The sequence below is a fragment of the Ruditapes philippinarum genome, unplaced genomic scaffold, assembly GCF_026571515.1.
Source record: "Ruditapes philippinarum isolate M1 unplaced genomic scaffold, ASM2657151v2 ctg770_1_1_1_1, whole genome shotgun sequence".
In the NCBI taxonomy this organism is placed as follows: Eukaryota; Metazoa; Mollusca; class Bivalvia; order Venerida; family Veneridae; genus Ruditapes; species Ruditapes philippinarum.
The window spans coordinates 95,286-121,950 of NW_026859620.1; the positions used below are offsets into that span (position 1 = coordinate 95,286).

The window sequence follows — 26,665 nt, forward strand, 5'->3', positions numbered from 1 at the left end:
GTCCATGTTTCTTAATATTGAAAGCGCTGTATATCTTTTATTGCCGTAAATGGTTCCCCTAAAGCTGTTGCATGAGCCATACCTCAACGAAATCGGGCCAATGTCCGGGATATGCATCGTCGGATACCCACGATTGATAAACATGTCACATAACATGCAATGAAGAATGATAATGGTTCGGCCGTGGGTATCCGACGATGGGGATATGGTGTGTCTGTGCAGAAAATACGTAGATTGTACATCTGATTTGCCCTATATGCCTTTCAAAGCATGTAAGCTACTGCATTACCCAAACTACATTGGAATTGGACCAATACGACGTAGCTAACGAATTACCCTGGATGTTACTTTCACGAAAATTAATAGTTTATGTGCTAACGAAACAAACTGCCGCTCTGTGCAATGTCTATGACATGCTAACATCTAGAGGCGTTGTTTCATGGGTCTGCACCTTGTGCTGGATATTGCTGTAAACAAGAGCCTCCAAATTTAAATTTCTTGAGCTATTCTGCAACGAAATCGGACCAATTAGAAGGGGACGTTAGGCGCCGGAAAAATGTGTTTTATACATAGAATTTATAAACTGCACTTAATAAAACACAGACGTTCCATAGGCTATATGGACGTCTTCCTCACGTGAAAAAGGTTGTAGTTCCTGTATGTCATGCCGGGATTTGAACCCATAGCGGTGAGGGGCAAGTGGATTGGAGTCTACGATTTCAATCCAATCACTCGGCCATATAAATTCGCATTAAATGGCAATAATATTTTACGTTACTGTATTGACTTAATGAGCAAAATGTCAGTGATTCTAGCACTTGGAAAATCTTAGTAAATATGGGTAGTAATATAAATTAATGGGCAGTGAAAAACTAAATATGTTCTCAGAGACTTTTATTGTTATATATAGAACTCCTTGATTTTCTGTTTAAAATCAAAATAAAATATTTGGTCAGCTGTTTTATTTACAATTGAATACATTTTGATCAATATGACAATACCATGTACCATAAATTTTAAACGTACGGAAACCAGTCTCTTTATTGTCGTCTGCTCAATATTAACCCAGCTTCTAATCATTATTGTAAAATCGTTTTAAAAAATGGTAAAAGCTAGATGTCTTCTGAAAAAAAACTTACGCCGATTATAACACGTTTTTGGTCATACCTCGGCCTGTCTCAACCTAACCACGGCTTTCCTAAATCAGCTGCACCGCTAGTGACCGGCTGCTAAAATCTCAAATAATTTCCAAATCAGCTGCACGTGAGACAAATAGCCGCCAGAAATTAATAGTCACAGAGAAATTACGTCTCGTGCGAGGATCGAACCAGCTACCCTGGATTAATAATACGACGCTTTTCCTGTTGAGCTATAATCGGGCGGGCATATACCAAAAAAAAAAGAGTCAACAAAGTAATAGAAAGTTCTCTTTATTAAAATAAAGCAACACTGAATATTTTTCTGTATAAAACAAAAACAAGAAATATTTGATCAGCTGTTTTTTTTCTTCAGGTTAATATACTCAGTATATTTATTAATTGTCACTTTAATATATTACAATGTACATGTACAATGAAAACTACAATGTATTAGTTTACCATGAAGTCAGACTAGACTCTACGGTCGTCTGCTTATGTTCTTTCAATCTACAGTATGGTAAGAACCAAATGTCAGGCAGGACAATCAGGAAATGTCCATTAAACGAATATAGTCAGGTAAAGTTACATAAATAATATACCTTAATATAAAGAACAACTCTGTGTTTGTTTCATTACTTTTGTTTGATTTTCAATCCCACCGACACTGTAAAGGTTACTGTATATGGCAATATTTTGTGCGTAATGCAGACACGACTGGACACGGAGTAGAACCATCGACCCTATCGTAAGCTCCCTCACGGATTACCTTAAGACGAAGGTAATTAGTCAATTATGATGCATGAGAAACCATTAGGCCTAAGTGATACCCAGGAAAGACCTTGACCTTTAAGCTATGGCCAATGTATTTAGATGATGTGATAGTAGTGTTGAATACAGTATATATAGCATCTTCTGTGTAAACATTTAAACTAAAGTTTCTTTTATCAAATAAATCCTAATTCCCTGAAAGAATCAAGATCTGTATACATGTAAATAGGTCCCTGACAGGATGCAATACCAATACATCCCCATTCCCTGTCACACCCCTGCACACAGCACCAAATTTCTCCTATATGCTATGTCCAAAATATTTATAACACACATAAAACACATAATATAAGAAAACAATTGCAAAAAGTACGTGAAAATGATAAACATTACATTATTACATTAAAACATACTATACTTTGTTTGATTATCTTTTATATCATTACTCAGTCTTTTTATCTCTTATTAAAATGAAATTCAAATCAATTTCTTTGTCAGCATTTCAAGTAATTCATATGATAAAATGTACACTAAAATAATCGAAAAAAATACATAAACCATAATTAAACACTTCATGAAACAATACAAGGGGAGCAGTGGCCTAGTGGTTAAGGTGTCTGCCTCTCAACTCATGGGTTTCAGCCCAAATCAGGTCACAACCATGTTTCTTCATATGATACCAGTACTGGTTGGTTCCAGGAAGCATACTCAAAAAATGTCACTTTAAGTGATTAATATAAGTACATGTATATAGCAAAAGCTTGTTTCACAATCAAGCTTAAATAAATATGTTTAACGGAGAGAGTTTTCAAAAAAGCTTTACAAGCTTCCTACTCAATCCGTAAATTTTATTTTATGTAATTTATTATGTAAATGTGTGGATTATTAATAAAATATTGTTTAAACTAAATATGTTTAAACCAAATTCATTAAGAATGCTGGTAATAAGGGTTAGAACCTGTAGTTATGTAGCAAAAATTGTCATGCAAATGCGACTAGCAAAAAAAATAAATTAATACTATGTAATTAATATGACAATGATACTCCTAAAAAACGTGACAATAATTCCCCTAAAAAAATGACAAAAATACTCTTAAAAAGAAATATGACAATAATACACTAGTGTAAATTGGAATTAATCAACTCTGCTCTAGTTTAACCTGAATTCTTTATAGATATGTGCAGCTTCCATTTTTAGCTGTCTATTATCAATTTTGGGAATATCAAGAAGAAATAAAGAGGCTGGTAAGACTGCATTGAAATCTTATCACCTCCCCACGGCCCAGGAGGTTAAAAGTTATAATTCTGATTATATTGTTTAGATAATTTATGCCATCATGTTCATATATGATGAAATTTTTAAAAGTCCAATCAAATTCCAACACATTTCTCATTAACAAAATAGCAATGCTATGAAAAAATACAAAATTCTCAAAATAAAAAAGCTGATATGTTAAAAAACATTAATTTTCATAATCAAGTAAAACAGAATTATATTTACCATTTATCCTAATTTTGGAATGTTCTATGTAAAAAGATATGATAGGTTTTTCAGAATAAAACACATTTTCATTTGTCTATATATCATTTATGTTAAAATCTTTAACTTCCATAATTCTTAAACAATCTACAACTGTTGTCTTTAACATTATAGCAGTTATCAATTTTATAAAATGTAAAATGATTGAATTTTCCAGTTCATATATAAATTTAATATTACTAAACATATAAAGGTATAAAGGCACTATTCAATGCTGTGAGAGACTTATATGTACATTTTTATCTCGTGGTAACATATCATCCAGGTCGGCTACGACGTACGCTGTGACCGCCCAAACTGCCGCACACAGGTTCATCTGTACTGGGTCTTGCACAGTCATGGTGTCACCTGTTATAATGTAAACCTCGCAGTGTAAATACTTGTCATTATAAGAAATATTACTTTTTAAACTATGCATGTTATGAATGATTATCAAGATTTAAGAAACCAGTCAAATCAGTTTGTGTTGTAAAACCGATTGTGGTACTAGTATACAGCCAAGAGACCATCCTGATGATTCATATCAATGATCTATAATTGTAATCTGTATATAATAAAAGACAGCATTGCCTATTATGTAAAAATAGTTAAAAAATTACGTAACCCTTACCATTTGTATGATGAAAATAAAAATATTTATCATTTTCATTTTTGAGACTCGCACCCGGCACCCCAGCATTCATCCATGGAGATATATCTGTGCCTTCACCACCACCATCTAATATTGAGGCATTTATAGGTGCCAGCAGCTTCAAAACTTCTGTCATAACTTTATTGGCATTAGCACTACCTATGGAAGTAAATGTTACATTTTAATATTGGTAATAGTGGTATTAAATATACAGTTTTGATCAGTCTTGAAAAATGTAAGACCATTCTTGAGAAATGTAAGACCAGTCTCCAAAATATTGTAGACCAAAATGTAAGATAAGTGTTGGAAAATAAAATATCAGTCTCATAAATTGCATGACCAGGCTTGGAAAATGGAAAGACCAGTCTTGCAATTTCTGTCTTGTATATTGTTCAACTTGACTCCAAAAATGGATGACCATTCTTGGAAAATGGAAACACCATTATTGAAAACGGTAATTTTTGTCTTACAAATTGTGTGACAAGGCTTGGAAAGTAGAAGACCAAGCTTGGAAAATGGAAGATAAGTTCTTGAAAATGTAGGATCGGTCTTGAAAATTGAAAGACCAATTTCAGTATTTTCTTATCATATTCCTTAACTTACAATTCATCATTTAAAATTTATTCATATTTATAAAAGTTCATTACATAAATTCAGTAGGATGAAAGAAGTGCATCTTGACTATTGGAAAAAGAACAGCATTAGAAATAAAACACAAACATTTAAATTGCCAAGCATTTTTTCATTGAATTTTAACATACCAGTAAAATCTATCCCTGTAGGTGTAAATGTACCAATATCAGATTCCATAACTAAATCATAATTGTTGACATCCAACTGAAACATAAAATTGTATAACCCAAATAAAAATTTCCCCATGGAAGATAACATTTGTTAATGTTATACCTACATGTACATGACATATACAGTGTGACCTCTGCAGAATGACCATCTCTACAGCAATACCTACTTTATAACAACAGTAAAAATTCTTCCAAAAGAAAGATTTCACAACATGATTTAACCTTTCTAGAACATCACAACAGCCAAATTTTTTAGGCAGATGAGACTAGACTGAATATTTGAGCAGGTAACTTAAGTAAGTTGTCAGTTTTTATTTAGAGGAAGACTTAAAATATACAATGTACTTGAAATTTAGAGGGATTTAAAATGAAAAGCTAGCCATCTAAATGAGGCATGCCTGAAGATTAAAGTGAAAATAAGTTTTAACTAATTCAAGGCCCTGACCCTCACAAAACCATTCTTAACTGATTATAATGGCAATATCTTATCAATACAACTAATTCAGAATCTGACAAACCTGAGTATTTAAGCAAGTTAGATCAGCCTGAATATCTGTGCTGCTGAGGCAAGCCTAAATATTCTCGCAGGTAGGACAAGCCTAAATATTTGTGAAGGTGGGACATGCCAGGCGAGGCAAGCCTGTATATTTTATGCATGTGAAACAAACCTGAATACTTGTGTAGGTGCGACCAGCAGGTGGGACCCGCCTGAATATTTGTACAGGTGTGACCAGCAGGTGAGACCAGCCTGAATATTTGTGAAGGTGAGACAAGCCATGTGAGACCATCCTTAATATTTGTGCAGGTGAGATCAGTCTGGATATTTTATGCAGGTGAGACAAGCTTGAATATTTGTGCATGTAAGACCAGCCTAAATATCTTTGCAGGTGAGACCAGCCTAAATATCTGTGCAGGTGAGACAAGTATGAATATTTGTGCAGGTGAGACAAGTATGAATATTTGTGCAAGTGAGACAAGCCTGAATATCTGTGCAGGTGAGATGAGCTTTAATATTTGTGCAGGTGTGACAAGAGTTAATATTTGTGCAGGTGAAAACAATCTGATTATTTGTGCAGGTGTGACAAGTCTATAGTATGAATATTTCATGTATTGGTGCAGCCGAGACGAGCCTGAATATTTGTGAAGGTGAGACAAGCCTGAATATTTGTGCAGGTGACAACAAGGTGAGACAAGCCTGAATATTTGTGCAGGTGAGACGAGCCTGAATATTTGTGAAGGTGAGACAAGCCTGAATATTTGTGCAGGTGCCACAAGTATGAATATTTGTGCAGGTGAAACAAGAAGTGCCGTATGAATAATATTTGTGCAGTTGAATCTAGCCTGAATATTTGTGCAGGTGAGACCAATCTGAATATCTGTGCAGGTGAGGCAAGTCTAAATATCTGTGCATGTGAGAATGCCTGAATATTTGTGCAGATGAGACAAGTCTGAATATATGTGCAGATGAGATCAGTCTGAATATTTTTGCAGTTGTGACAAGTCTGAATATTTGTACAGGAGAGACAAGTCTGAATATTTGTGCAAGAGAGACAAACCTGGATATTTTTGCAGGTGAGACCAGTGAGAATATTTGTGGATCAATGTGCAGTCTGGCCAATTTCTTTACTGTGGCTGCAAAGTGTAACATTTTGATACTAAACTTCTTTCTTTAAATAAAGTCTTTATTATTATTATTATTATTATTTCATATTAATAATGGATGGTTTAATTTTCAAAGCAAAACAGAACCATGTTAACATACAAATTTAGAGGGTTAAGTATACCTTATGTTGATCATAATAAGACTGTGCTCCAACACCACCAAATTCCTGAAAGGTAAAACATGAAAGTTGTATGTTTTCATGATTAAAATCAATTTTCAAGTTTAAGAAAGAATACGTTAGGAAGCCATATAACAAGCCATATAACAATGTGAAATCAGATAAGATTTGAAATAAAATACTAAATATTAAAGACACAGAGTACAGAACACTGCACTCACCTCAGCTGTCCACAAGACCATTCTCAGAGTTCGCTTAGGTCTCAGTCCAAGCTGTCTGACCAATGAAAGGGCCTGCCATGAAATAAATGCTCCGCCCCCATCGTCCATAGCACCTTGACCAACATCCCAACTGTCAAGATGTCCACTGACAAGAACAACCTGCCATACATTATGAAAATCATACTTTTAAATAATATTTATCTTGCAACTAATCACTATTGTCTATTTATATCATAAATCTTAAAGTCTGCTTGTACATTTGTATGAATTTAAGCCTTTTATCAGTTTTTCAGTTAAATAGAGACACCATGTGTCTGGAGCATTTATATTCTTCCACAGGTAAATTATTGTTTGTTTGTGTGTAACCAATTTCTCAGCAAGCGACCAACTTATTCATCCTACTTGATTAAGATTTCTCAATCATCAGTGATAGACCATTACACGACAGTCAATATCCGAGTTCAATTGTCACAGAGAAATTACATCATACCCAAGGATCAAACAAAATTGCCCCTGGCTTCCTAAACTGATACTCTCATTACTGTGCTAAGCAGGAGCAAATATAAGTATGATATATTAATTTGTAAATGATAACTCGGTCTATGCTTCTTTATTTCTTAAAGGAACTCCACTGAGGTCCAAAAGTCTAAAACATTATAATTTCAGACACAATTATAGGGTACTGAAAACCAGAAGATATGCAAAAGATAATTAAGAATATACTCAGAAATAAATTAACAATCATATTTTTGTGCTATTTTAGCTTGATTTGAGTGAAAAGCATTAAAATTTTGGGTAATTTTTACAATTAGAATAATTATAATAATAATTAATGGAAAATGGAGTGAGCGAATGATCTGAAATTGTGCACATAAGTTATTGGTCTTGACCTATATGAAATAGAACATTAGTTCGAAAAAATATTTCCAGTCTCGTCATGTCAAAAAAACCTCAGCTGAGTCCCTTTAATTGTAAGGTGAAATGGTGGCAGAATCTCTAACTCTCTTCTTATAATGGGATCCATAAACAAAGTCACCATCTGGCCAATATCTTACCTGTTCTGGATAAGTACTTCCTTTTATTTCAGCTACAGTATTTCGTGATCTTGTTGGTGGGTAATTATACGCAGACATGTTCAAAAATACTTCAATCTTCTCACCTAATTTTAATGGAGAATATCAAAAAAATCTTTTAAACTAAGATTTTTACAGAAAATCAATGTAAGTAATAATGTCATTAATTTTGGCAGTAAAATAGATTGATTTCTTATAGAATCATTAAGGTACTGTTACTAAAAACATATAAAAACAGTAGATTATTTTGCCACACAACACTTGCAATCTGAAAGAAACCAACATCGTTTGAAGACTCACTGTATATAAAATAAAGTTCAATGTAAATATTTAAATACAATCCAATTTTTAAAAAAGAAGACATATTTAGTTATGTAACCAAAAAAACAGACAATACACTCCTTTTTACCCTAAAATTCTTTTAACCCTTTCCCTGCTGGATATGAAAGTGATTAGCTTCAACCAACAGTTTAAAACTAGGCCAACCTGCACATCCATGCAATCTGACCAGGCCCTACACTGTAGTTTGACTAACTTCAACATTTCTTCTCGATATCCCCAAAATTGATAATGGACAGTTCCAAAATGAAAATTGGCCAAGTCCATTTTATAAAGAATTGAACAGGTAAAGGGTAAAAATTGTTTTTCTACTCCAAAAGGCATAATGAGGAAGGGGGAGATAAAATATACTTTGTGAAGTTACCTCTCTGAGCCATTCTCCACATCATTTCAGCATCTTCTACAGTAATACAGGCAGTAGGTATCTTCTTTACACCATTCTGGTAGTCCTTTATAGGCAAATAATAATACATTAATCAGTTATAAACAATATGTATCTTGAAGTTAAAACTTTCCGTTACAGAAATATCAAATATTTTTATTGGTTTATAGTCAAATGGGGATGTTGCAGCATTACTGTTGTTTTTTTGTGTGTTTGGTTTTAAGGTGCATCAACACAGTTTTGGTCATATGGCGCTAAAATAGGAAAGATTATTTTGGCTAACCTTGCGTGTTCCATGCTGTATTTAAGTGCTAATCAGACATTGAGTGCATTGACATTACCAGATTTTTCGAAGTCTATGGCGAATATTTTACTTTACCTGCATGCCTGTATGTGGACTGTCTACAGATAGAGGTGTAACACTACGGATCAAGGATGCGACAGCCCCCAGTTCTGCCGCTTTTGCTGCTCCTTGAGCGCGGTATGCCACGGATACACCGTAACTTATGTATTTGTTGTTATACACCACAATCTTTCCTGGCACCTGAATATATATAAATTATATCAACCATCACTAGAAAATTAGCAGTTTTACACATTTAAACTAATTCTATCAAATAAAACCTAATATAATCATAAAAATGTAATAAATTTACGGCTTATCTAAGTGGAATCTTTTTATCCACTTATCCATACTTCATCGTGTAAGAATTTTACAGCTTATTATCTTTGCTCATACATATACAAATAAGTACCAATAATCAATTATAGAATTTTCACCAACTTGTATCAGGGACATCAACAGTTTTAAGCACTGTAGATTAAAGGGTATAAATCTATATCTCTTGAAATATTTTAATAGAATTTATCAACAGTAAAATTATATTGGTTCCATTATTATATGGTTGATTCCCAAAAATGTTGTTACATAAATTGTCTCTGTTATTTAATACACATGAATAATGTACATAAAAAGGAACAAAATATTATTTTGCTATTTTAAGTAGGGTTTTTACATTTAGCCATGATTTTGTGCATGCACCATTCGCTTTTAAGGCAGTAAATTACCATATTTATTGCATACAAGCATTTTGGAAGTATACATCTTTAAAATTCAAACATAAATGTTTGCATCAGATATAAAGCTTTATACACTTTAAAGCTACATGCAAAACTTTAACCGGGAATAGCCAATGCTCAAAAGGAGCAGTAACTCAGTAACAATCCATTCTAGAGTTACAAGACCTATAATTTATAACTTCAAAGACATGTTTGAAATTTCAAATGAATACCTTTAGTAATCAATAAGACAAATAACAGCATGCAAAACTGTAACAAAGTGTTTTTAGTCAATAGAAACATCTCTGGATGAGAGGGTCAGCAAAGCTGCATTTTATAAAGTCAAGCTAAAATTTATTCTGTTCCTGTAATCTTAAGTAATGTCAGCTAACCAAAGTTTAAAGATCTTAGAATAATTCCTCATCATATACAGAATACAAGCTTTAATAAACAGTACCTCAGATCTTCTGGCCTTCAATTCATCAAATGACCTAACAACAATGACCTCAGCTGTAATCCCCTGTGGCCCTGTACCAATACTGTATCCGAGCCCCAACATGGGCAGCTTGTGTAGTCTAGGCTTTAACATGGTAGCCGACTCCTCTCCTCTTACCCAATGAGGTATCTAGTCAAAACATATATAGAACCTTACATTATTTGTCATTTCATATACATGTTGTTTGAAAATTGGTTCCTGAACTACAAAAATGTTAGTTAATATTCCAAATACATGCATGGATCCAGAGGTTGGTGGGTAGGGGGTCATGATCTCCCTAAAATCCAGCTATTATGCCCAAAATATAATAACACATCAAGGTCATAATAATAACTTTTTTTTTTGTGTGCAATATCATGCAAATGAGATAACTCAAGACAACTCCAGGAAAACTAGTAACCCACTCTGGAATATGCATTACAGTATCCACTGTTAAAATTGTGTGACCCCTCTAGAAAAATTCCTGGATCTGTGCCAACTGATATAAGTTTCAAAAAGAAACTCACAGTATTTGTATGTATGATATTAATGAAATACATGTAATAGCATGTTTAAGAGAGTTTTACATATTTAAACCTACCACGGCTTCTTCACCATGAACGTTTTCTAGAGCATCTGCCTTCAACTGGTCTAACATGTAGTCTGTAATATAAAATACCATTCATGTCACAGCAATATAAACAGCATTAACAACATAAAATTCTTACAGTATGCAAATTTTATTCATAAAAACACAATATCAGCACAAATTGCCACTTCGAATATCCATCACAAGGTGCATATATTATGCCAATAAAAGAAATTGCATATAATATATATCTACAACTACTCTTTAAACTTATAAACCTGTTTTATCATTTTCATACAAATTTGTTTGCTTGTTTGTCTGTTTTTAAATGTGAATTTTAACAGATTTTATTTTTTAGTCATATCTTGGCAGGGAGATCAATCAAACCAGTTTTCTGACTACTAATCTCACAATGCTTTCTGAATCACTCGAGATACACAAATGATCATAAGACTTGATATCCAAGATTAATTGTCGCAGAGAAAGTTCACCTCCCCAAAGAATATAGAAACTACTCAAGAAATAAATCAATACAGTATATACAAACCAATGGCATCTTCAAGGGTCTGTGAGCCGGCAAGTCTTGGCCCAAACTTGTCTGCAAGAGCTGCTAATCTATTGTAAGACTGATTTTGCGCTGCACCATACACTGAGAGATTTATAATTTGATTGGCAACATCTAAAAATAACACACACAAAAATTAAAATAAAAATATACAGTAAACTTGACTTATATTGGTATTGCTTGTAATAAAATATACCGTTTATAATGATGTGGTTGCCATGGTCCCGACTCTTGTTTTCAAATTGGTTAGCTCTCGATATACATGTAATGAAATCCAGATATAACACTATAACTTTGGCGGTCCCCTGAATAGCATTTTAAGCAGAGTTTACTGTATTATGTCCCAGCCTAAATAATGTTCTTAATTTTGATCTGTTTTAATTCACACCTAGAGGATGCCTCTAAATATTTGTAAATTTTCATGAAAAAATAAAAATTGTTCTAATAATTTTAAATTTACTGCCACAGACCTTAATTACTGACAATTGGTATTGCTATCTATAAATCAAATTAAGTGATTTAACTTAGCCTAAGGCATTACCTACACAGAAATTATGTATAACTTGGCAAAATATAAAGACATTTCTCTTTCTCTGTTAGTAATTGTTAGAACTTTAAAAATTGTTATTCCTATTATTCATTCACAGTTTCAACTTGAGTGTGAATGTACATGTATATATGACACTTAAATGTAAGTTTGCATTTTAAGCAGTTAGTTCCCTTAAACAGTTTATTCCCTTCTCCAAATCAAATTTGCTTTCTGTACATTTTCTCATTATGGTTAACATAACTTCCAAATAATTTCAATTTCCTTCTATCTGTTCAAGAGATACAGAGCAAACAAGAAATTGCTTAGAGATGGACAGACAAATGGACAACAAGGGCATCATTTTATATGTCTGAAATTTTTCTGGACACATAAAAAGACATTGATGAAGGGCCCTGCTTGAAAAAAAATCTATATTTTACCTTTATAGCTTGCAACTTCTTTCTTGATTTTGTCATAGTCAAACACTGTATTACTGAAGTTTGAGTTTAGTAAATAACCACTGACAATGCTGCAGGTGGTTGACATCAACACTATACCTGAAAAAAGAATATATACTAGCATGTTTAATACATGTTTCTTAATTTCTATTTTATTAAATATTAAATTCGATTTTATTAAATAGTTTTGTTTGAAGTTTATTGTCAGCTACTCATAATATTTCAACTGTTCAGATGATCATGAATGTTTGATAAAATCAAAAGATATAATATTTATACATGTATACTGTGAGCTGTAGTAGTGAATTGATCTTAGATGCATTATTAATTCATACACTCCTAACAAGCAGCTTACCAAGGATGACGAAACAACTTGACTCTTCCCTAAATATCTTAAATGGACTTGTACATCTTTTATTCTGGACAAAACCAATCATTTTTTTCAGGGAAATTTTCAAAATAAGTACTGCACAGTTATCCTAACATGTGCTTATTTGCATATGCAGCACCACGTATAAACAATTACATTGTGCAGATTCATCCAAATGTTATTGTCTTTGATAACTAAGCGAAACTTTGATGGACATGTTCTCTTTAAAGTTAAGATGCAACATTTAATGTCTCTTTTAAAGTCCTTTTAATGTCCTTTCTAAAATTCTTTTCATTTTTAAAAGTTCACAGAAATATATAATCTAGTAAACAAGTGCAACACCCTAGCTTTATATTTATAAATATGTTATATGGGGAATTTAAGTGAATGATAGCAAGCTAATCTGCATTACAGTACTTTGATTGCCCTTAGTAAACCATATTTTGACCCAAAGATAAAAAGTATGTTTAAAATTGCTTTAAGTAAATATGTACATTTAGAAGTCACCACATTATCAATTAACACTGTATTAATATGGGTCTCTCTTATGACCACCATGATGAGATGTAACATGGACAATTAAAGTCTGTGGATGTATGATAGGCAGACCAAGGAAGAAAATACACATATAGATTTAATGTCCTTGTACCTAGCACTTGATAGGCAGCACATGATGGCCATAAGAGTGATCCTTACAGATTTGCGTGAAACTTGTATCGTGTTCTTTATTTTGTCCTACATTTTAATTGAGTCCCAAATAAAATAACCAATTTCAAATAATTTTTTTTGCAGTTGAAAGTCTATTAATTAAAATGCTTGAACAGGGTCTTTCAAATAGACAATCGCAACTTATGAGTTATCGGCCCTATCCGGCAGTCTTCGGATAAGAACTTCAAACACAATAGTAAGAATACATGTACACAGATAGGGTATTTCGAGACCCTGGCATAAGTAAAAAAAAAAAATATATAAAAAAAATAAAAAATGAAATCATACATGTATATTATCTGAAAATGCCATATATGGGTCATTTCAGATTCAACTTCAAACATTTGTTTCAAATAAATTATTTTTGGAGTCCCAATTAAAATGTAGGACAAAATAAAGAACATGATACTTTAAAGTTTCATACAGTACAGTACACAAGTAGTTACCACATATTCCATAAATTGCGATAAATCAGAAAGATGTCAACTAAATCCTTCAACACAAAACGAGACAGTACTCTTACTTATTATAAAAACAAAGCTTGTTCTAGCCATGGCGTGTTTTGTTCAGCTGAAATCAGTTTTGCAAAAGAATTAAATTCCTGCTTCCCCAGGTTTTCGTGTCACATGATCAGCTGAGATGTAAACAAAAATGGAAGTTATCTCCCTTTTTCATCACACAACATTGTGTATAAAACCTGATAAACGTGATCCGGTAACCGGTAACTCGTGACGAACCGTACAGCGTTCTCATTTAATAGATAAATACAGAATCCCTAAAGAAAGCCCAACACGACAAAATTGAAAATGTTGCAGGCTCGGTTTGATTGAGCCTGTTCATGGACGGTACTGGAAAGTGCAAGTTACCGTCCACGCCCCCTAGCACCGGCTTAAGCAGAATTCAACATTTAAACATGAAATAGTAAAATTTTGAATTTAGAAACATCCGCAGATGCGTTCATACGGCGGTTATCATGGAACCTTCAATGTGACACTTCCGTGCCATTCCATGAAAAGCGGCGTATGGTCCCCAAGTAATAAAAAGCGTGTGCCCTAAACGAGAAAACAATGGGCGGAACTAATTAAAATGGAATTTTGAAAGGGGATCAGAGGTTATGAAGCCTGCATATCACAGATAAGACGTCAAAAGACAAATTTAAAAAGCAGGCAACATATCCTTAGGGTGATTCAACATTATTCAAGTAGGAATATTGGAACCACCCAACATATAACCCTCGGAAATATTTGAAAGGCCCTGCTCGGAAACATTTTATTTTTGGTGTCTTTTAACAGTTTCTAAAACGTTAGTTATTGACCATAATAATGCTACATTGTTTCGTCATTGTACTATCCAAACACCATTTGCTTCTTTTGTAGCTTACATTTAGTACAGCTACAATGTTTTAATATTTGTCTAGCCCCTTTCTTATTTCACTATTCTTATGACAAATGTAGGGCGGCAAAAAGGTGACATGATGTGCGTGTTTTTATCTATCTCGTGCGCATGAGATACTAGGTCGTTACCACCAGTTACTAAGTCGTGCTCACGAGATAATAAAGTGGTGCGCACGAGATACTATGTCGTGGCCATGAGTTACGCACGATAAAATTAACCAATAAAATTACATATATACACTATATATACATAATATACAATATACATCACTATATATACATTTTTTTAACTTAATAAAATTACTGACTAAAGATTTAGTTATCTATACGATAACTTCAGAAGGAATAAACCCTGGTTTATTTTATTTGGTAGGGACATTGTCCATGGCCTGTAGATAAGGCTCCCACGTTTACAATTTTTTGTAAACGTTTACACGATAGCCAAGAACCGAACCGATACCGTTTAAACGGTGGTACCTCTATGTACTATACACACCATGTATTTGAGTCGCCAAATCATATTTTACTTTCTATTTTTGATAAATGTACACATAAAGAATGTGCAGTTCTCATCACGATTAAGTCAGCACACATGTTCTGCATTTTATCCCCAATTTTTACCAAAAATGTATTATGTCACGGGCAATTTTGCACGGTAATGCTGTGTGGAGGGTTGTAAACACCCATTTTTTTTTTAATTTTTTACTTTGGAATAAACCACTAGAATTGATAAAATCCATGATCACAGGCAATGGTTAATAAATTTTGTAAGACAACATGGTCATTTCGATTAAACGGTAAAAAATATCGTAAACGTTTATGAATGAAAATCGAAACGAATCCGTTCAAACGTGTAATCGCGGGGGCCTTACCTGTAGATAACCTATATTTATATTTCAGGTCATACGGTCAAGGGAACCATGACACTTCATGTAAAATCCTTGCCTGATAAATAACTGGAGAAGGAATAAGCCATGGTTTATAAAACCTGTATGGACAATGCACCTGATCAGTAGATGACACCCCTTAATTTTTTCAGGTCATTGGATAAAAATCTGACTCCCATGTTTATAATAATACCCAAATACAAATTGTAACATAAATAGAGTCATTAAGATAAGAATTTTGAATTGTTTCACGATGAGATATGTCTGCAACCGCGAAAATTTACATAAAATCACATTGAGACAAAAATCCAATTTAGAAACTTAGTTTAGTTAGTTTGACAAAAGAATCATACTACATGTATTAGATATATTTCAAAAAATAATGATACGCAGTAGTTAGCTTGTAGAAGATTTGGATATTATAATTCTGAAAGATTCAAACCATCCTGGAGTATGTGTTGCACAGGCACTGTTAATGTGTCGGAAATGTTGTTACTAGCCGAAGGCAGCATCACAGCTCAACGCTACATATAATATGTTATAACTTATTAGTTATAAGATTGTTGACAGGTTATATGGCCCTATATGGCTGCTTGTAAATATAACCCGAGCCGCTAGGCGAGGGTTATATTGCAAACAGCCGTTTATATACGGCCATATAACCTGTCAACAATCTTTATAACGAATTTATAATACAGCAAGCATTATATTTTAGAGAAAAAGGTAAGATTTCTTCATGATATGACAGCAGCCGTGTATATAAAACTATAAAAAATGTATACCAACGGGAAAGACTGATTCCTTTTTTCCGAAGACTGCCGTGACTTATTCATTGATTAGATCCGGCTAAGTACTTAACATGGTTGCGATTTCATTGTAAAAATAACCAGTTCAATAGGTTTTAAAGTGACTTAACGGCAACTTAAGTCACCTAGCGATAATCAAAATCTGGCAGCCAGACTTCAGTTTCCTTTTGTTAGAGTATTATATAAGTGATATATGCCTTTATTATGAGCATGTCAATAACTACCCACCAGTCCCATTTAGTTGCTGATTGGCCAGAGCAATAACTTGAAGGCAATATAAGGCACATGACAACATCGTCAGATGTCAATACCGTTTGCAACAATTATGTACCGCGTGGACTGTAATTGTGTCAAGATTCGTCATTAAATATGTATCACGGAATTCCTTGAATTGATCTGATCAAAATTTGCCTTACCGTGAAATATTTATATAATGACCATTAACAGAGTAACATATGAACAATGTAGGTCTAACTTAGTATTTTGCGGGCCAAGACAAATGTAAAACAAATATCCGTTTCTCATAAAAATTGCTGGATGCTTTTACGAACCATTTTAATCATATTTAAACCGTCACTTCACAAAGTTCTTCTCACCAGCTCTAATTTACATGATTCCATGATTCTGAAACCCCATGTATCATTTAACAATGTATAACAAATGACTTTGACAAACAGAATCACTATCAGTGATATCATAATAATTGAATTTATAAAACAGGATAGACTTTATCTTCTCTATAAAAAGATCAACTGTTTCTGGTAAAATGTTTCCCGATTTAAAAGACAATTTTACTTTTTTTTTACGTACGTGGACATTATAAAAAATACAGCAGACAATCAGCGGCATTTTTCTTTTTTTTTCTCTTTTTCCTCTTTTTTCAATACTAAACGAGTAAATTGGAGAGTTTGACTCTTCCGGCGTGTTTTGAACAATCATTGTCTGTTGCTGGAACACATGATGTTGCAGCAAGCATTTTTTGAAAACTGCTGTCCGTTCTGTCTATACCATGTCTTACTTAATTTGTATATTTTCATACTCTGATCAATACGTACGGCAGGTAAAGTTCTGGAAGATCATGGCCCGAAAATATTCGAAAATTGAAGCATAATTAGTCTGGTTGCATGGTAAAAGACTTGATTTTTTATCTGGCAATAATAATCCACAGGGTAAATAGCCTAGTCTGGTTTATGGTTCATAAGACGAAACGTAGTGTAATATGAAAAGGGATTCCAGATTATAGGATTAACCAAATTATGAGTCAAATAAACTATGGTCATATTTTACAACTAATACATTGTATAATATATTACTACATAGTAGAGGACATATAAATAATGAAAAAAAATCATAACAATCAAGTAAAGTATATGACGTAATATTTTATGACGTAACTTAATTGTCGTAGTTGCTAGTAAATATCAAATCTTTGTACAACACGGAATAAAAATGTTCACAATATTTGACCAGAGAAATATATTTACATCTATGGGATACGTGCGTGATCGTGGACCAGTGATACAAACAACAATCCACGATAGGGTAAGTTCTGTTGTTGTTGTTGTTGTTGTTGTTTTAATCAAAATAATTGTGACATAATGATAGAGCTAGAATAATAAAAAAATAAAATATTTTTTTAAGGTTTATTTCTTTCTAAAAAATACATAGGCTTTAGCTAAGCTTTGGTTTAATAAAAGAAAATTGTGGATAAAGAAACATACTGTAAATCGGTGTTGTTAAATTCGTTTTCAAATAAACTGCATTTTAAATACAGAATTCCACCGAAACATTGAAAAGTCGGCGGTTTTAGTTTTTATTATTATTAATTTAGGACATAAATATTTAAGAGTGTTTTTACGAAATTGTTAAAAATATACAATGTATCAACGTTTTTTATTTTTATTAAAATGCAAGCATATGTTTTAATATAAGGTGTTTAGGTCAATTGTTATACATTGTTAAAGGACACATGGGATTTCCGAATCATGTAAAATAGAGCTGGTGTGAAGTTGTGAAGTGACGGTTTAAATTTGATTAAAATGGTTCGTAAAAGCATCCAGCAATTTTTATGAGAAACGGATATTTTTTTTTACACTTGTCTTGGCCTGAACACATCTGTGGATGTTTCTAAATTCAAAATTTTACTATTTCATCTTTAAATGTTGAATTCTGCTTAAGCCGGTGCTAGGGGGCGTGGACGGTAACTTGCACTTTCCAGTACCGTCAATGAACAGGCTAAATCAAACCGAGCCTGCAACATTTTTAATATTGCCGTGTTGGGCTTTCTTTATTTTTTTATCATGAAATCAAGTGTTAACAATTTGGTGGGACAGACAAAATGACCTTCTGTTGCGACAAAATGTTATTTAAAGACATTTTATATGGCGTGCTATATTAGTTTTGATAGATTATAATAATGCATTAATTTTAAACTAAAAATAAATAGGCTTATGATATCTGTTTATAGACATCAACGCCGTAAATCGTACATTTTGTTTATTATATACTTCTAAATGAAATATTGAGAAATATTGATGAAATAAAATGCGTATTTTCATTTTCCGTATTTTCACTGTAAAAATTTATTTTTCACTGCAGTGAAACATATTTTCCGTATTTTCACTGGTGTCTTGCCGGACTACTTTCTTTTAAATTCTGCCAGTACACAAAATTTAAGGGAAAGTCTTTTAAATTTTATCGCAAAAAAGAGAAAAATGTATATAATAAACAGAAAATTCAAGTTTTTTCTATAAATACATGATTTATTTTCATCTTGTGGCATGAAAATTACCATATTTCACTCGTGGCTACCGCCACTCATGAAATATTTATTTTCATACCACTCGATGAAAATAAATCATGTATTTATAGAAAAAACTTGAATATCCTCTATTTATTTGCAGAAATTATTTAAGTATGGAGGTATATGGTAAGAGGCGATGCCAACATTTTCTACGAGGACTTCGTACACACAACCCCCTCAAAACAACAACTTTCCATCACAAAACAATCCATCAACTGTATGGCAAGGCCCATTTAGATTTTAAAGATCAGCAGAAACAAGAAAAACTTGCGGCGGAGAGCGAAGAACATGAACGAGTACAAAGAGAGGCAGAGACGATTGCTGAAAGTGATGCTTTATGGAATGAATTGAACAACGGTACCGAAGGATATGTGGACTGAAGGATGTGTGTACGAAGAGGTAATTAAGATAGAATAAAACACGTATTTTAAGTAAATAGCAATAAAGATACTCAAAATTAATGTTTTTCAAGTTTTTTGAACGCTACTATATCATATGATCTTATATATACTTTTAATATATGCTCTTTTATATTTTGACATTCACCGTCCAATATATTAGAACATTATGATTGGTATTGTGCAATTAATAAGCAGCTAAACAAATAAACACACATGTACCGCTTTGATATATCAAAATGATAAAGAGAACGTTAAAAGCGCTGATAAAACGACGAAAAATACACACACAATCACTATTCTCGTTATTTTAAAAAAGCAAGACAAAATATTTTTCTTCTTAAATTTAATTAAAGCCTTCACAAAGGAATAACAAAACATAGTGATGTTTATTTTTGATATCTTTTCAGGAAGAAGAGTCTGAATTTTGGGAGTTCATGAAACGACTAGGAAAAGAAACGGACGACGCAATACAGCTGATAATGGAACAGGAGGAGAATTATTTTGTAGCTCGATTTGATTTTCATTGATTGTTATTTGTAAATTTTTTGAATTGTTATTTTTCTTGTTTTATTTTATTTTTTAAAGTTATAATTGTTAATTTCCGTGAAAAAAAAACACCAACAATAAAATAGTACTTTTTTAAAACTTTATTCCAGTGTTGTATTTATCTGTATTTTGAATTTATTCTTATATTCTATAGGCTTAATATTGTAGAAGTCGAAGACAGTGTGCACTATTCATAGCCTCACATATTTAGGTATACATTCTTTCCTGAGAGAGCATTGGGACATTGTATCTTGCATTTAACGCAATCGTAAAAGCTCCCATGGAAATTGCATGTAGTCCCACAATTTTCCTCTATAAAAGGTGCTTAATTTGAAAAAAAAACTACTAAAAACTTGCTAAACTAGAACTGCCACTGTCATGGCGTGAATACCCCCGCTTACCACTTTGTCAGAAGCTTTTTTAAGTCAAGGCTCCTGTGACCTTGACCTTTGACCCAGTGACCTCAAAATCAATAGGGGTCATCTACTAATCACGACTAACCTCCATGCCGAATATGGACACTGTGGGTCAAAGGAATCTCAAGTTATTTGGTGGACAAGCTTTTTAAAGTCAAGGCCCCTGTGACCTTGACCTTTGACCCAGTGACCTCAAAATCAAAAGTAGTCATCTACTAATCATGACTAATCTCAAAGCCAAATATGAAGACTGTGGGTCAAAGGAATCTCAAGTTATTTGGTGGACAAGCTTTTTAAAGTCAAGGCCCCTGTGACCTTTGACCCAGTGACCCCAAAATCAATAGAGGTCATTTACTAATCATGACTAACCTCCATGCCAAATATAAAGAGTATGGGTCAAAGGAATCTCGAGTTATTGGGCGGACAAGGTTTTTTTAGTCAAGGCCCCTGTGACTTTGACCTTTGACCCTGTGACATCAAAATCAATAGGGGTCGTCTACTAATCAGGACTAACCTCCATGCCAAATATAAAGACTGTGGGTCAAAGGAATCTCAAGTTATTGGGCGGACAAGGTTTTTATAGTCAAGGCCCCTGTGACCTTGACCTTTGACCCAGTGACCTCAAAATCAATAGAGGTCATCTACTAATCATGACTAACATCCAAGCCAAATATGAAGACTCTGGCCCAAAGGAATCTCAAGTTATTGGGCGGACAAGCTTTTTAAAGTCAAGGCCCCTGTGACCTTGACCTATGACCCAGTGACCCCAAAATAAAGAGGGTCATCTTCTAATCATGACTAACCTTCATGCCAAATATGAAGACTGTGGGCCAAAGGAATCTCAAGTAATTGGGCGGACAAGGAAAAACCGACGGACGGACGGGGAGACGTCCTGACAAGCTGATTCCAGTATACCACCCTTACAACTTCGTTGTACGCAATGGTTCTACAAAGGAATAACCGCTGGGTAGCTTTAGGACAGATTCAGACTGGTCTATCTTACCAAGAGTCAGGCTGATCTATTTTACCAATTCCAAGGTATTCATTTTAAACTTGATATATGCCTTTGGGTAACAGTCCACGGCCCATAAATGAGACATTAATTTTGAATAAGTTATAGTCATTTGTGGGGACTATCCTTTGATAGAGTTGATCAGTATAAACGTACTAACGGTCTTCTCACCTTCACTATACGATAATTTCAGAAGGAATAAGCCTCGGTTTATCTTATTTGTTATGGACATTGCCCATGGCCCGAAGATTACTTGAGGTCATAAGGTCAAAGGTCAAGGTAATCATGACACTTCATGTAAAATCCTTGTCTGATGAATAACTTAGGAAGGAATAAGCCATGTTTTTTTTATTTGGTAGGGACATTAACCATGTCCCATAAATAACCTATATTGGTGTTTGAGGTCATAAGGTCAAAGGTCAAGGTAACCATGACACTTGATGTAAAATCCTTGTTTGATGAATAACTTTGAAAGGAATACGCCGTGGTCCATATAACTTGTATGGACATTACACCTGATCAGTAGATGACATCTAATAAAATTTTTGTGCATGACTTAGTAACTCCTGCGCACGATAAATTATCTCGTGTGCACCACTTAATTATCTCGTGCGCACACGAATGAGTAACTCGGGCAAGGACTTAGTTACTCGTGCGTTCGGCATAGTATCTCGTGCGCACCACTTAATTTTCTCCTGCGCACGAGATAGATAAAAACGTAAAATTGTCACATCTGTGCCAACGTAACACTTCCCCATATTTGCAAGATAACTATCTAATGTACTGGTATTACTTATTTAACTCGTCTGTTATGCTTTCTAAGAGCAAGAACATTTTCGCATTAATGTTACTGTAACAGTTAAACTCATATACATATAGATATATTATAAGACTTACTGAAACGGAATAACAACCAGTCAGTTCATAAATCATTGAAAGATGCGTATACATATACAAATTTATATACATCTATATTGATCAAAATTGATAAGTAAATAAATTTTAAAAGAGCATTCGCACTGTAATGGCCACTAATTTCAAAAATCAAGCAAAATTTAGACATTTGGCCTTGAAGGTTTAGGCCATTTATGAATGAAGGTCAATTTTAGTCTGGTCTAATTAAAGGTATTGTACCAAAGGGTTTGGTAAATGGCCAAAATTATGTTGAAGACAAATAATGTCAGGCAACCCTTAAAAATTTAATAACCCAAAACGGCCCAACGACAAACAACCCATGAATTTGTTACAATAATCTCTTGTTTTCGAAAAAAAGCGAGCTTAGAATCAAGCAAAATTAAGACATTTGAATTAAAGGGTACTGGTCTCCTTGAAGGTCTTGTCCAGCCAAGTGTGAAGAGAGTACACCAAGAACTTAAAATGTTATGATCCAGGTTAAAGTTTGCAGACGGCAACGCCGACATGACTCTTCGAAAATGTCCAGCTTAAAATGGATTAATTACAAAATATTTTGCTTATAATATTTTAAGAGATATTTTTACAAAATATTTAACAATACATTATTTTAAAGTATATGACGTAATATTTTATGACGTAACCTAATTGTTGACGTCAAATAAGACGTTTCATTATGACATCGTTGTCTTAGTTGCAGTTTATATCGAATCTTTGTACAACACGGAATAAAATGTTCACAATATTTGACCAGAGAAATGTATTTACATCTATGGGATACGTGCGTGATCGTGGACCAGTGATACAAACAACAATCCACGATAGGGTAAGTTTTGTTTTTATCTGTATAATTGTGAAATTGTGATAGAGCTAGAATAATAAAAATGAAATAATCTTCCTTTTCAGGCCTTTTATTCTTTCTTGAAAATATATTGGTTTAATATAAGAAAATTGTGGATAAAGAAACATAAATCGATGAAGTTAAATTCGTTTTCAAATAAACTGCATTTTAAATACAGAATTCCTCCGAAACATTGAAAAGTCGGCGGTTTTAGTTATTATTATTATTAATTTAGGGCACAAATATTTAAGTGTGTTTTTACGAAATTGTTAATAATATACAATGTATCAACGTATTTTATTTTTATTAAAATGCAAGCATATGTTTTAATATAAGGTGTTTACGTTTTTTTTATCATGAAATCAAGTGTTTACAATTTTGTGGGACAGACAAAATGACCTTCTGTTGCGACAAAATGTTATTTGAAGACATTTTGTATGGCGTGGTATTTTAGTTTTGATAGATTATAATAATGCATTAATTTTAAACTAAAAATAGAAAGTCTTTTTATAAACATCAACGCCGTAAATCGAACATTTTGTTTATTTGCAGAAATTATTTAAGTACGGAGGTATATGGTACGAGGCGATGCCAACATTTTCTACGAGGACTTCGTACACACAACCCCCTCAAAACAACAACTTTCCATCACAAAACAGTTCATCAACTGTATGGCATCGATTAGTGCAGCAGGCCCATTTAAATTATAAAGATCAGCAGAAACAAGAAAAACTGGCGGCGGGAAGCGAAGAACATGAACGAGTACAAAGAGAGGCAGAGACGATTGCTCAAAGTGATGCTTTATGGAATGAATTAAACAACGGTACCGAAGGACATGTGGACGAAGAGTTTAATACTGAAGGATGTGTGTACGAAGAGGTAATTAAGATAGAATAAAACACGTATTTTAAGTTAATAGCAATAAAGATACTCAAAATAATTGTTTTTTTTTTAAGTTTTTTGAACGTTACTATATCATATGATCTTATACTTTTAATATATGCTCTTTTATATTTTGACAGTAACCGTCCAATATATTAGAACAATATGATTGTTATTGTGCAATTAAAAAGCAACTAAACAAATAAACACACATGTACCGCTTTGATATATCAAAATGATAAAGAGAACGTTAAAAGCGCTGATAAAACGACGAAAAATACACACACAATCACTATTCTCGTTATTTTAAAAAAGCAAACAAAATATTTTTCTTCTTAAATTTAATTAAAGCCTTCACAAAGGAATAACAAAACATAGTGATGTTTATTTTTGATATCTTTTCAGGAAGAAGAGCCTGACTTTTGGAAGTTTATGAAACGACTAGGAAAAGAAACGGACGACGCAATACAGCTGATAATGGAACAGGAGGAGAATTATTTTGTAGCTCGATTTGATTTTCATTGATTGTTATTTGTAAATTTTTTGAATTGTTATTTTTCTTGTTTTATTTCATTTTTCAAATTTATAACTGTTAATTTCCGTGGAAAAAAAACACCCACAATAAAATGGTACTTTTTCAAAACTTTATTTCAGTGTTGTATTTATCTGTATTTTGGACTTTCTTCTTAAATTCTATAGGCTAAATATTGTAGAAGTCGAAGACAGTGTGTGATATTCATAGCCTCACATATTCGGGTATACATTCTTTCCTGAGAGAGCATTGGGGCATTGTACCTTCCATTTAACGCAATCTTAAATGTGAATAAACCCATCTTTGTCCGAGTCTCAGTGTTAGCTGTGGCTTATGTGATGGACTAACGCGGACCCAGCGGCCCATCTTTTCTTAAGGAAGCAAGGCTCTGTCGGACCGTACGAGGGCTGTTCAAAAAGTTCGTGGACTGCGGCTCTACTGTTCACATCTTTTAATTTGCGTATATGATTTTACAAGAGACATATATGAAAATATGTCCTTAATAAACAGTGAAAAAATCAATACAATATGTTTACAAATAACAATTCTATGACAGTTACAAATCACAAGGGGTGCACAATCCGGCGCACGCTGATGATGAAAAACAAAATAACGTTCGTGACGTCGCAATATAAATGAAACATTTTACCAGCGTCATTGTTTCTGAAAGTACTCTTTTTAGTGTTCAATATCTGCGGATCATATACCATAACCATTTTTCTGTTTACGATGATGACCCGAGATATAAAGTGGTCATCTATTCGCTCCATGCTCCGTATAAAGGTCCGATAACCGCATACTTTCCGCTCTTTATCGGGATTTTTGAGTAATTTAGACACTAAACGGACAGTGTTATTTAAGTTAATTCAATTGTTGATTGATAGTATCAATTTGAAACCGCCCTCGTCCGATCTTTAAACAATATGATTATCGATGATAAAGAAAATATTTTATCAACTGACAATTATTCTATGCGGTATTTAATCTGCTGAACACCGGCTAGCATTAATTATCAAACGGACCAGGGTAAATACAGGAAATACAAATAATAACTACATAGAGGATATTCAAGTTTTTCTATAAATACAGGATTTATTTTCATCGAGTGGTATGAAAATAAATATTTCAAGAGTGGCGGTAGCCACGAGTGAAATATGGTAATTTTCATGCCACAAGATGAAAATAAATCATGTATTTATAGAAAGAACTTGAATTTTCTGTTTATTATATACATTTTTCTCCTTTTTTGACATTAAAATTTGAAAGACTTTCCCTGAAATTTTGTGTACTGGCAGAATTTAAAAGAAAGTAGTCCGGCAACACACCAGTGAAAATACAGAAAATATGTTTCACTGCAGTGAAAAAATAAATTTTTACAGTGAAAATACGGAAAATGAAAATATGCATTTTATTTCATCAATATTTCTCAATATTTCATTTATAAGTATATAATAAAAGTATTTATTGTAAATACGCATATATCCTGATGAATGAAATAAAATATTATTTTAATTAAATTAAATTGTTTTGTCAGAATTGAATGCATAGACCCGATGCAGAAATTAAACATGTCGGACATCTCGCAAAACCGTCATAATGCCTGAACTTCTATAGATCTTTTGCAATTGACGTTTACAAACGTCCCAACAATTTTCCGCTAAAATTATTCGTCGCCCTTTCTCTCTGTGAGCATGTATTTGCCGTATTTGAATCGCTTGCGCGACCTGAAACCAAGAGACTTGCTCGACAACTCATTGTTTTTCGTTAATTTAATCACCTTTATAAAAATATAAAAGGAGTATA

General features: G+C 33.2%; 2 protein-coding genes across 2 annotated transcripts; one reads left to right on the forward strand and one right to left on the reverse strand.

The window, feature by feature from the left end:
- Positions 1-1,417: 1,417 nt before the first annotated feature.
- LOC132757253 (carboxypeptidase Q-like) lies at positions 1,418-14,112 on the reverse strand. Its single transcript, XM_060748472.1, has 13 exons — positions 13,954-14,112; positions 12,335-12,451; positions 11,348-11,479; positions 10,813-10,874; positions 10,194-10,361; positions 9,057-9,221; positions 8,660-8,744; positions 7,939-8,042; positions 6,884-7,042; positions 6,666-6,710; positions 4,840-4,915; positions 4,058-4,237; positions 1,418-3,795 (listed from the first exon to the last, which is right to left on the reverse strand). The coding sequence occupies exons 1-13, from the start codon at positions 13,982-13,984 to the stop codon at positions 3,656-3,658; spliced, it is 1,464 nt and encodes a 487-aa protein (XP_060604455.1). The 5' UTR covers positions 13,985-14,112; the 3' UTR covers positions 1,418-3,655.
- A 9,121-nt stretch (positions 14,113-23,233) lies between these two features.
- On the forward strand, positions 23,234-24,990 carry LOC132757254 (uncharacterized). The gene is made up of 3 exons (XM_060748473.1): positions 23,234-23,433; positions 24,001-24,327; positions 24,736-24,990. Exons 1-3 carry the CDS (start codon positions 23,341-23,343, stop codon positions 24,853-24,855), a joined length of 540 nt encoding a protein of 179 aa, XP_060604456.1. The 5' UTR covers positions 23,234-23,340; the 3' UTR covers positions 24,856-24,990.
- The last annotated feature ends 1,675 nt before the right edge of the window (positions 24,991-26,665 follow it).

Coding starts and splice junctions, on each gene's coding strand:
- LOC132757253 (XM_060748472.1), bottom strand. CDS start 13,984: ATGGCTAGAACAAGCTTTGTTTTTATAATAA. Junction 8,745..9,056: donor GTCCACATACAGGCATGCAG/GTAAAGTAAAAT, acceptor TTGCCTATAAAG/GACTACCAGAATGGTGTAAA. Junction 3,796..4,057: donor TTATTTTCATCATACAAATG/GTAAGGGTTACG, acceptor ACATTATAACAG/GTGACACCATGACTGTGCAA.
- LOC132757254 (XM_060748473.1), top strand. CDS start 23,341: ATGTTCACAATATTTGACCAGAGAAATGTATTTACATCTATGGGATAC. Junction 23,434..24,000: donor AAACAACAATCCACGATAGG/GTAAGTTTTGTT, acceptor GTTTATTTGCAG/AAATTATTTAAGTACGGAGG. Junction 24,328..24,735: donor AAGGATGTGTGTACGAAGAG/GTAATTAAGATA, acceptor ATATCTTTTCAG/GAAGAAGAGCCTGACTTTTG.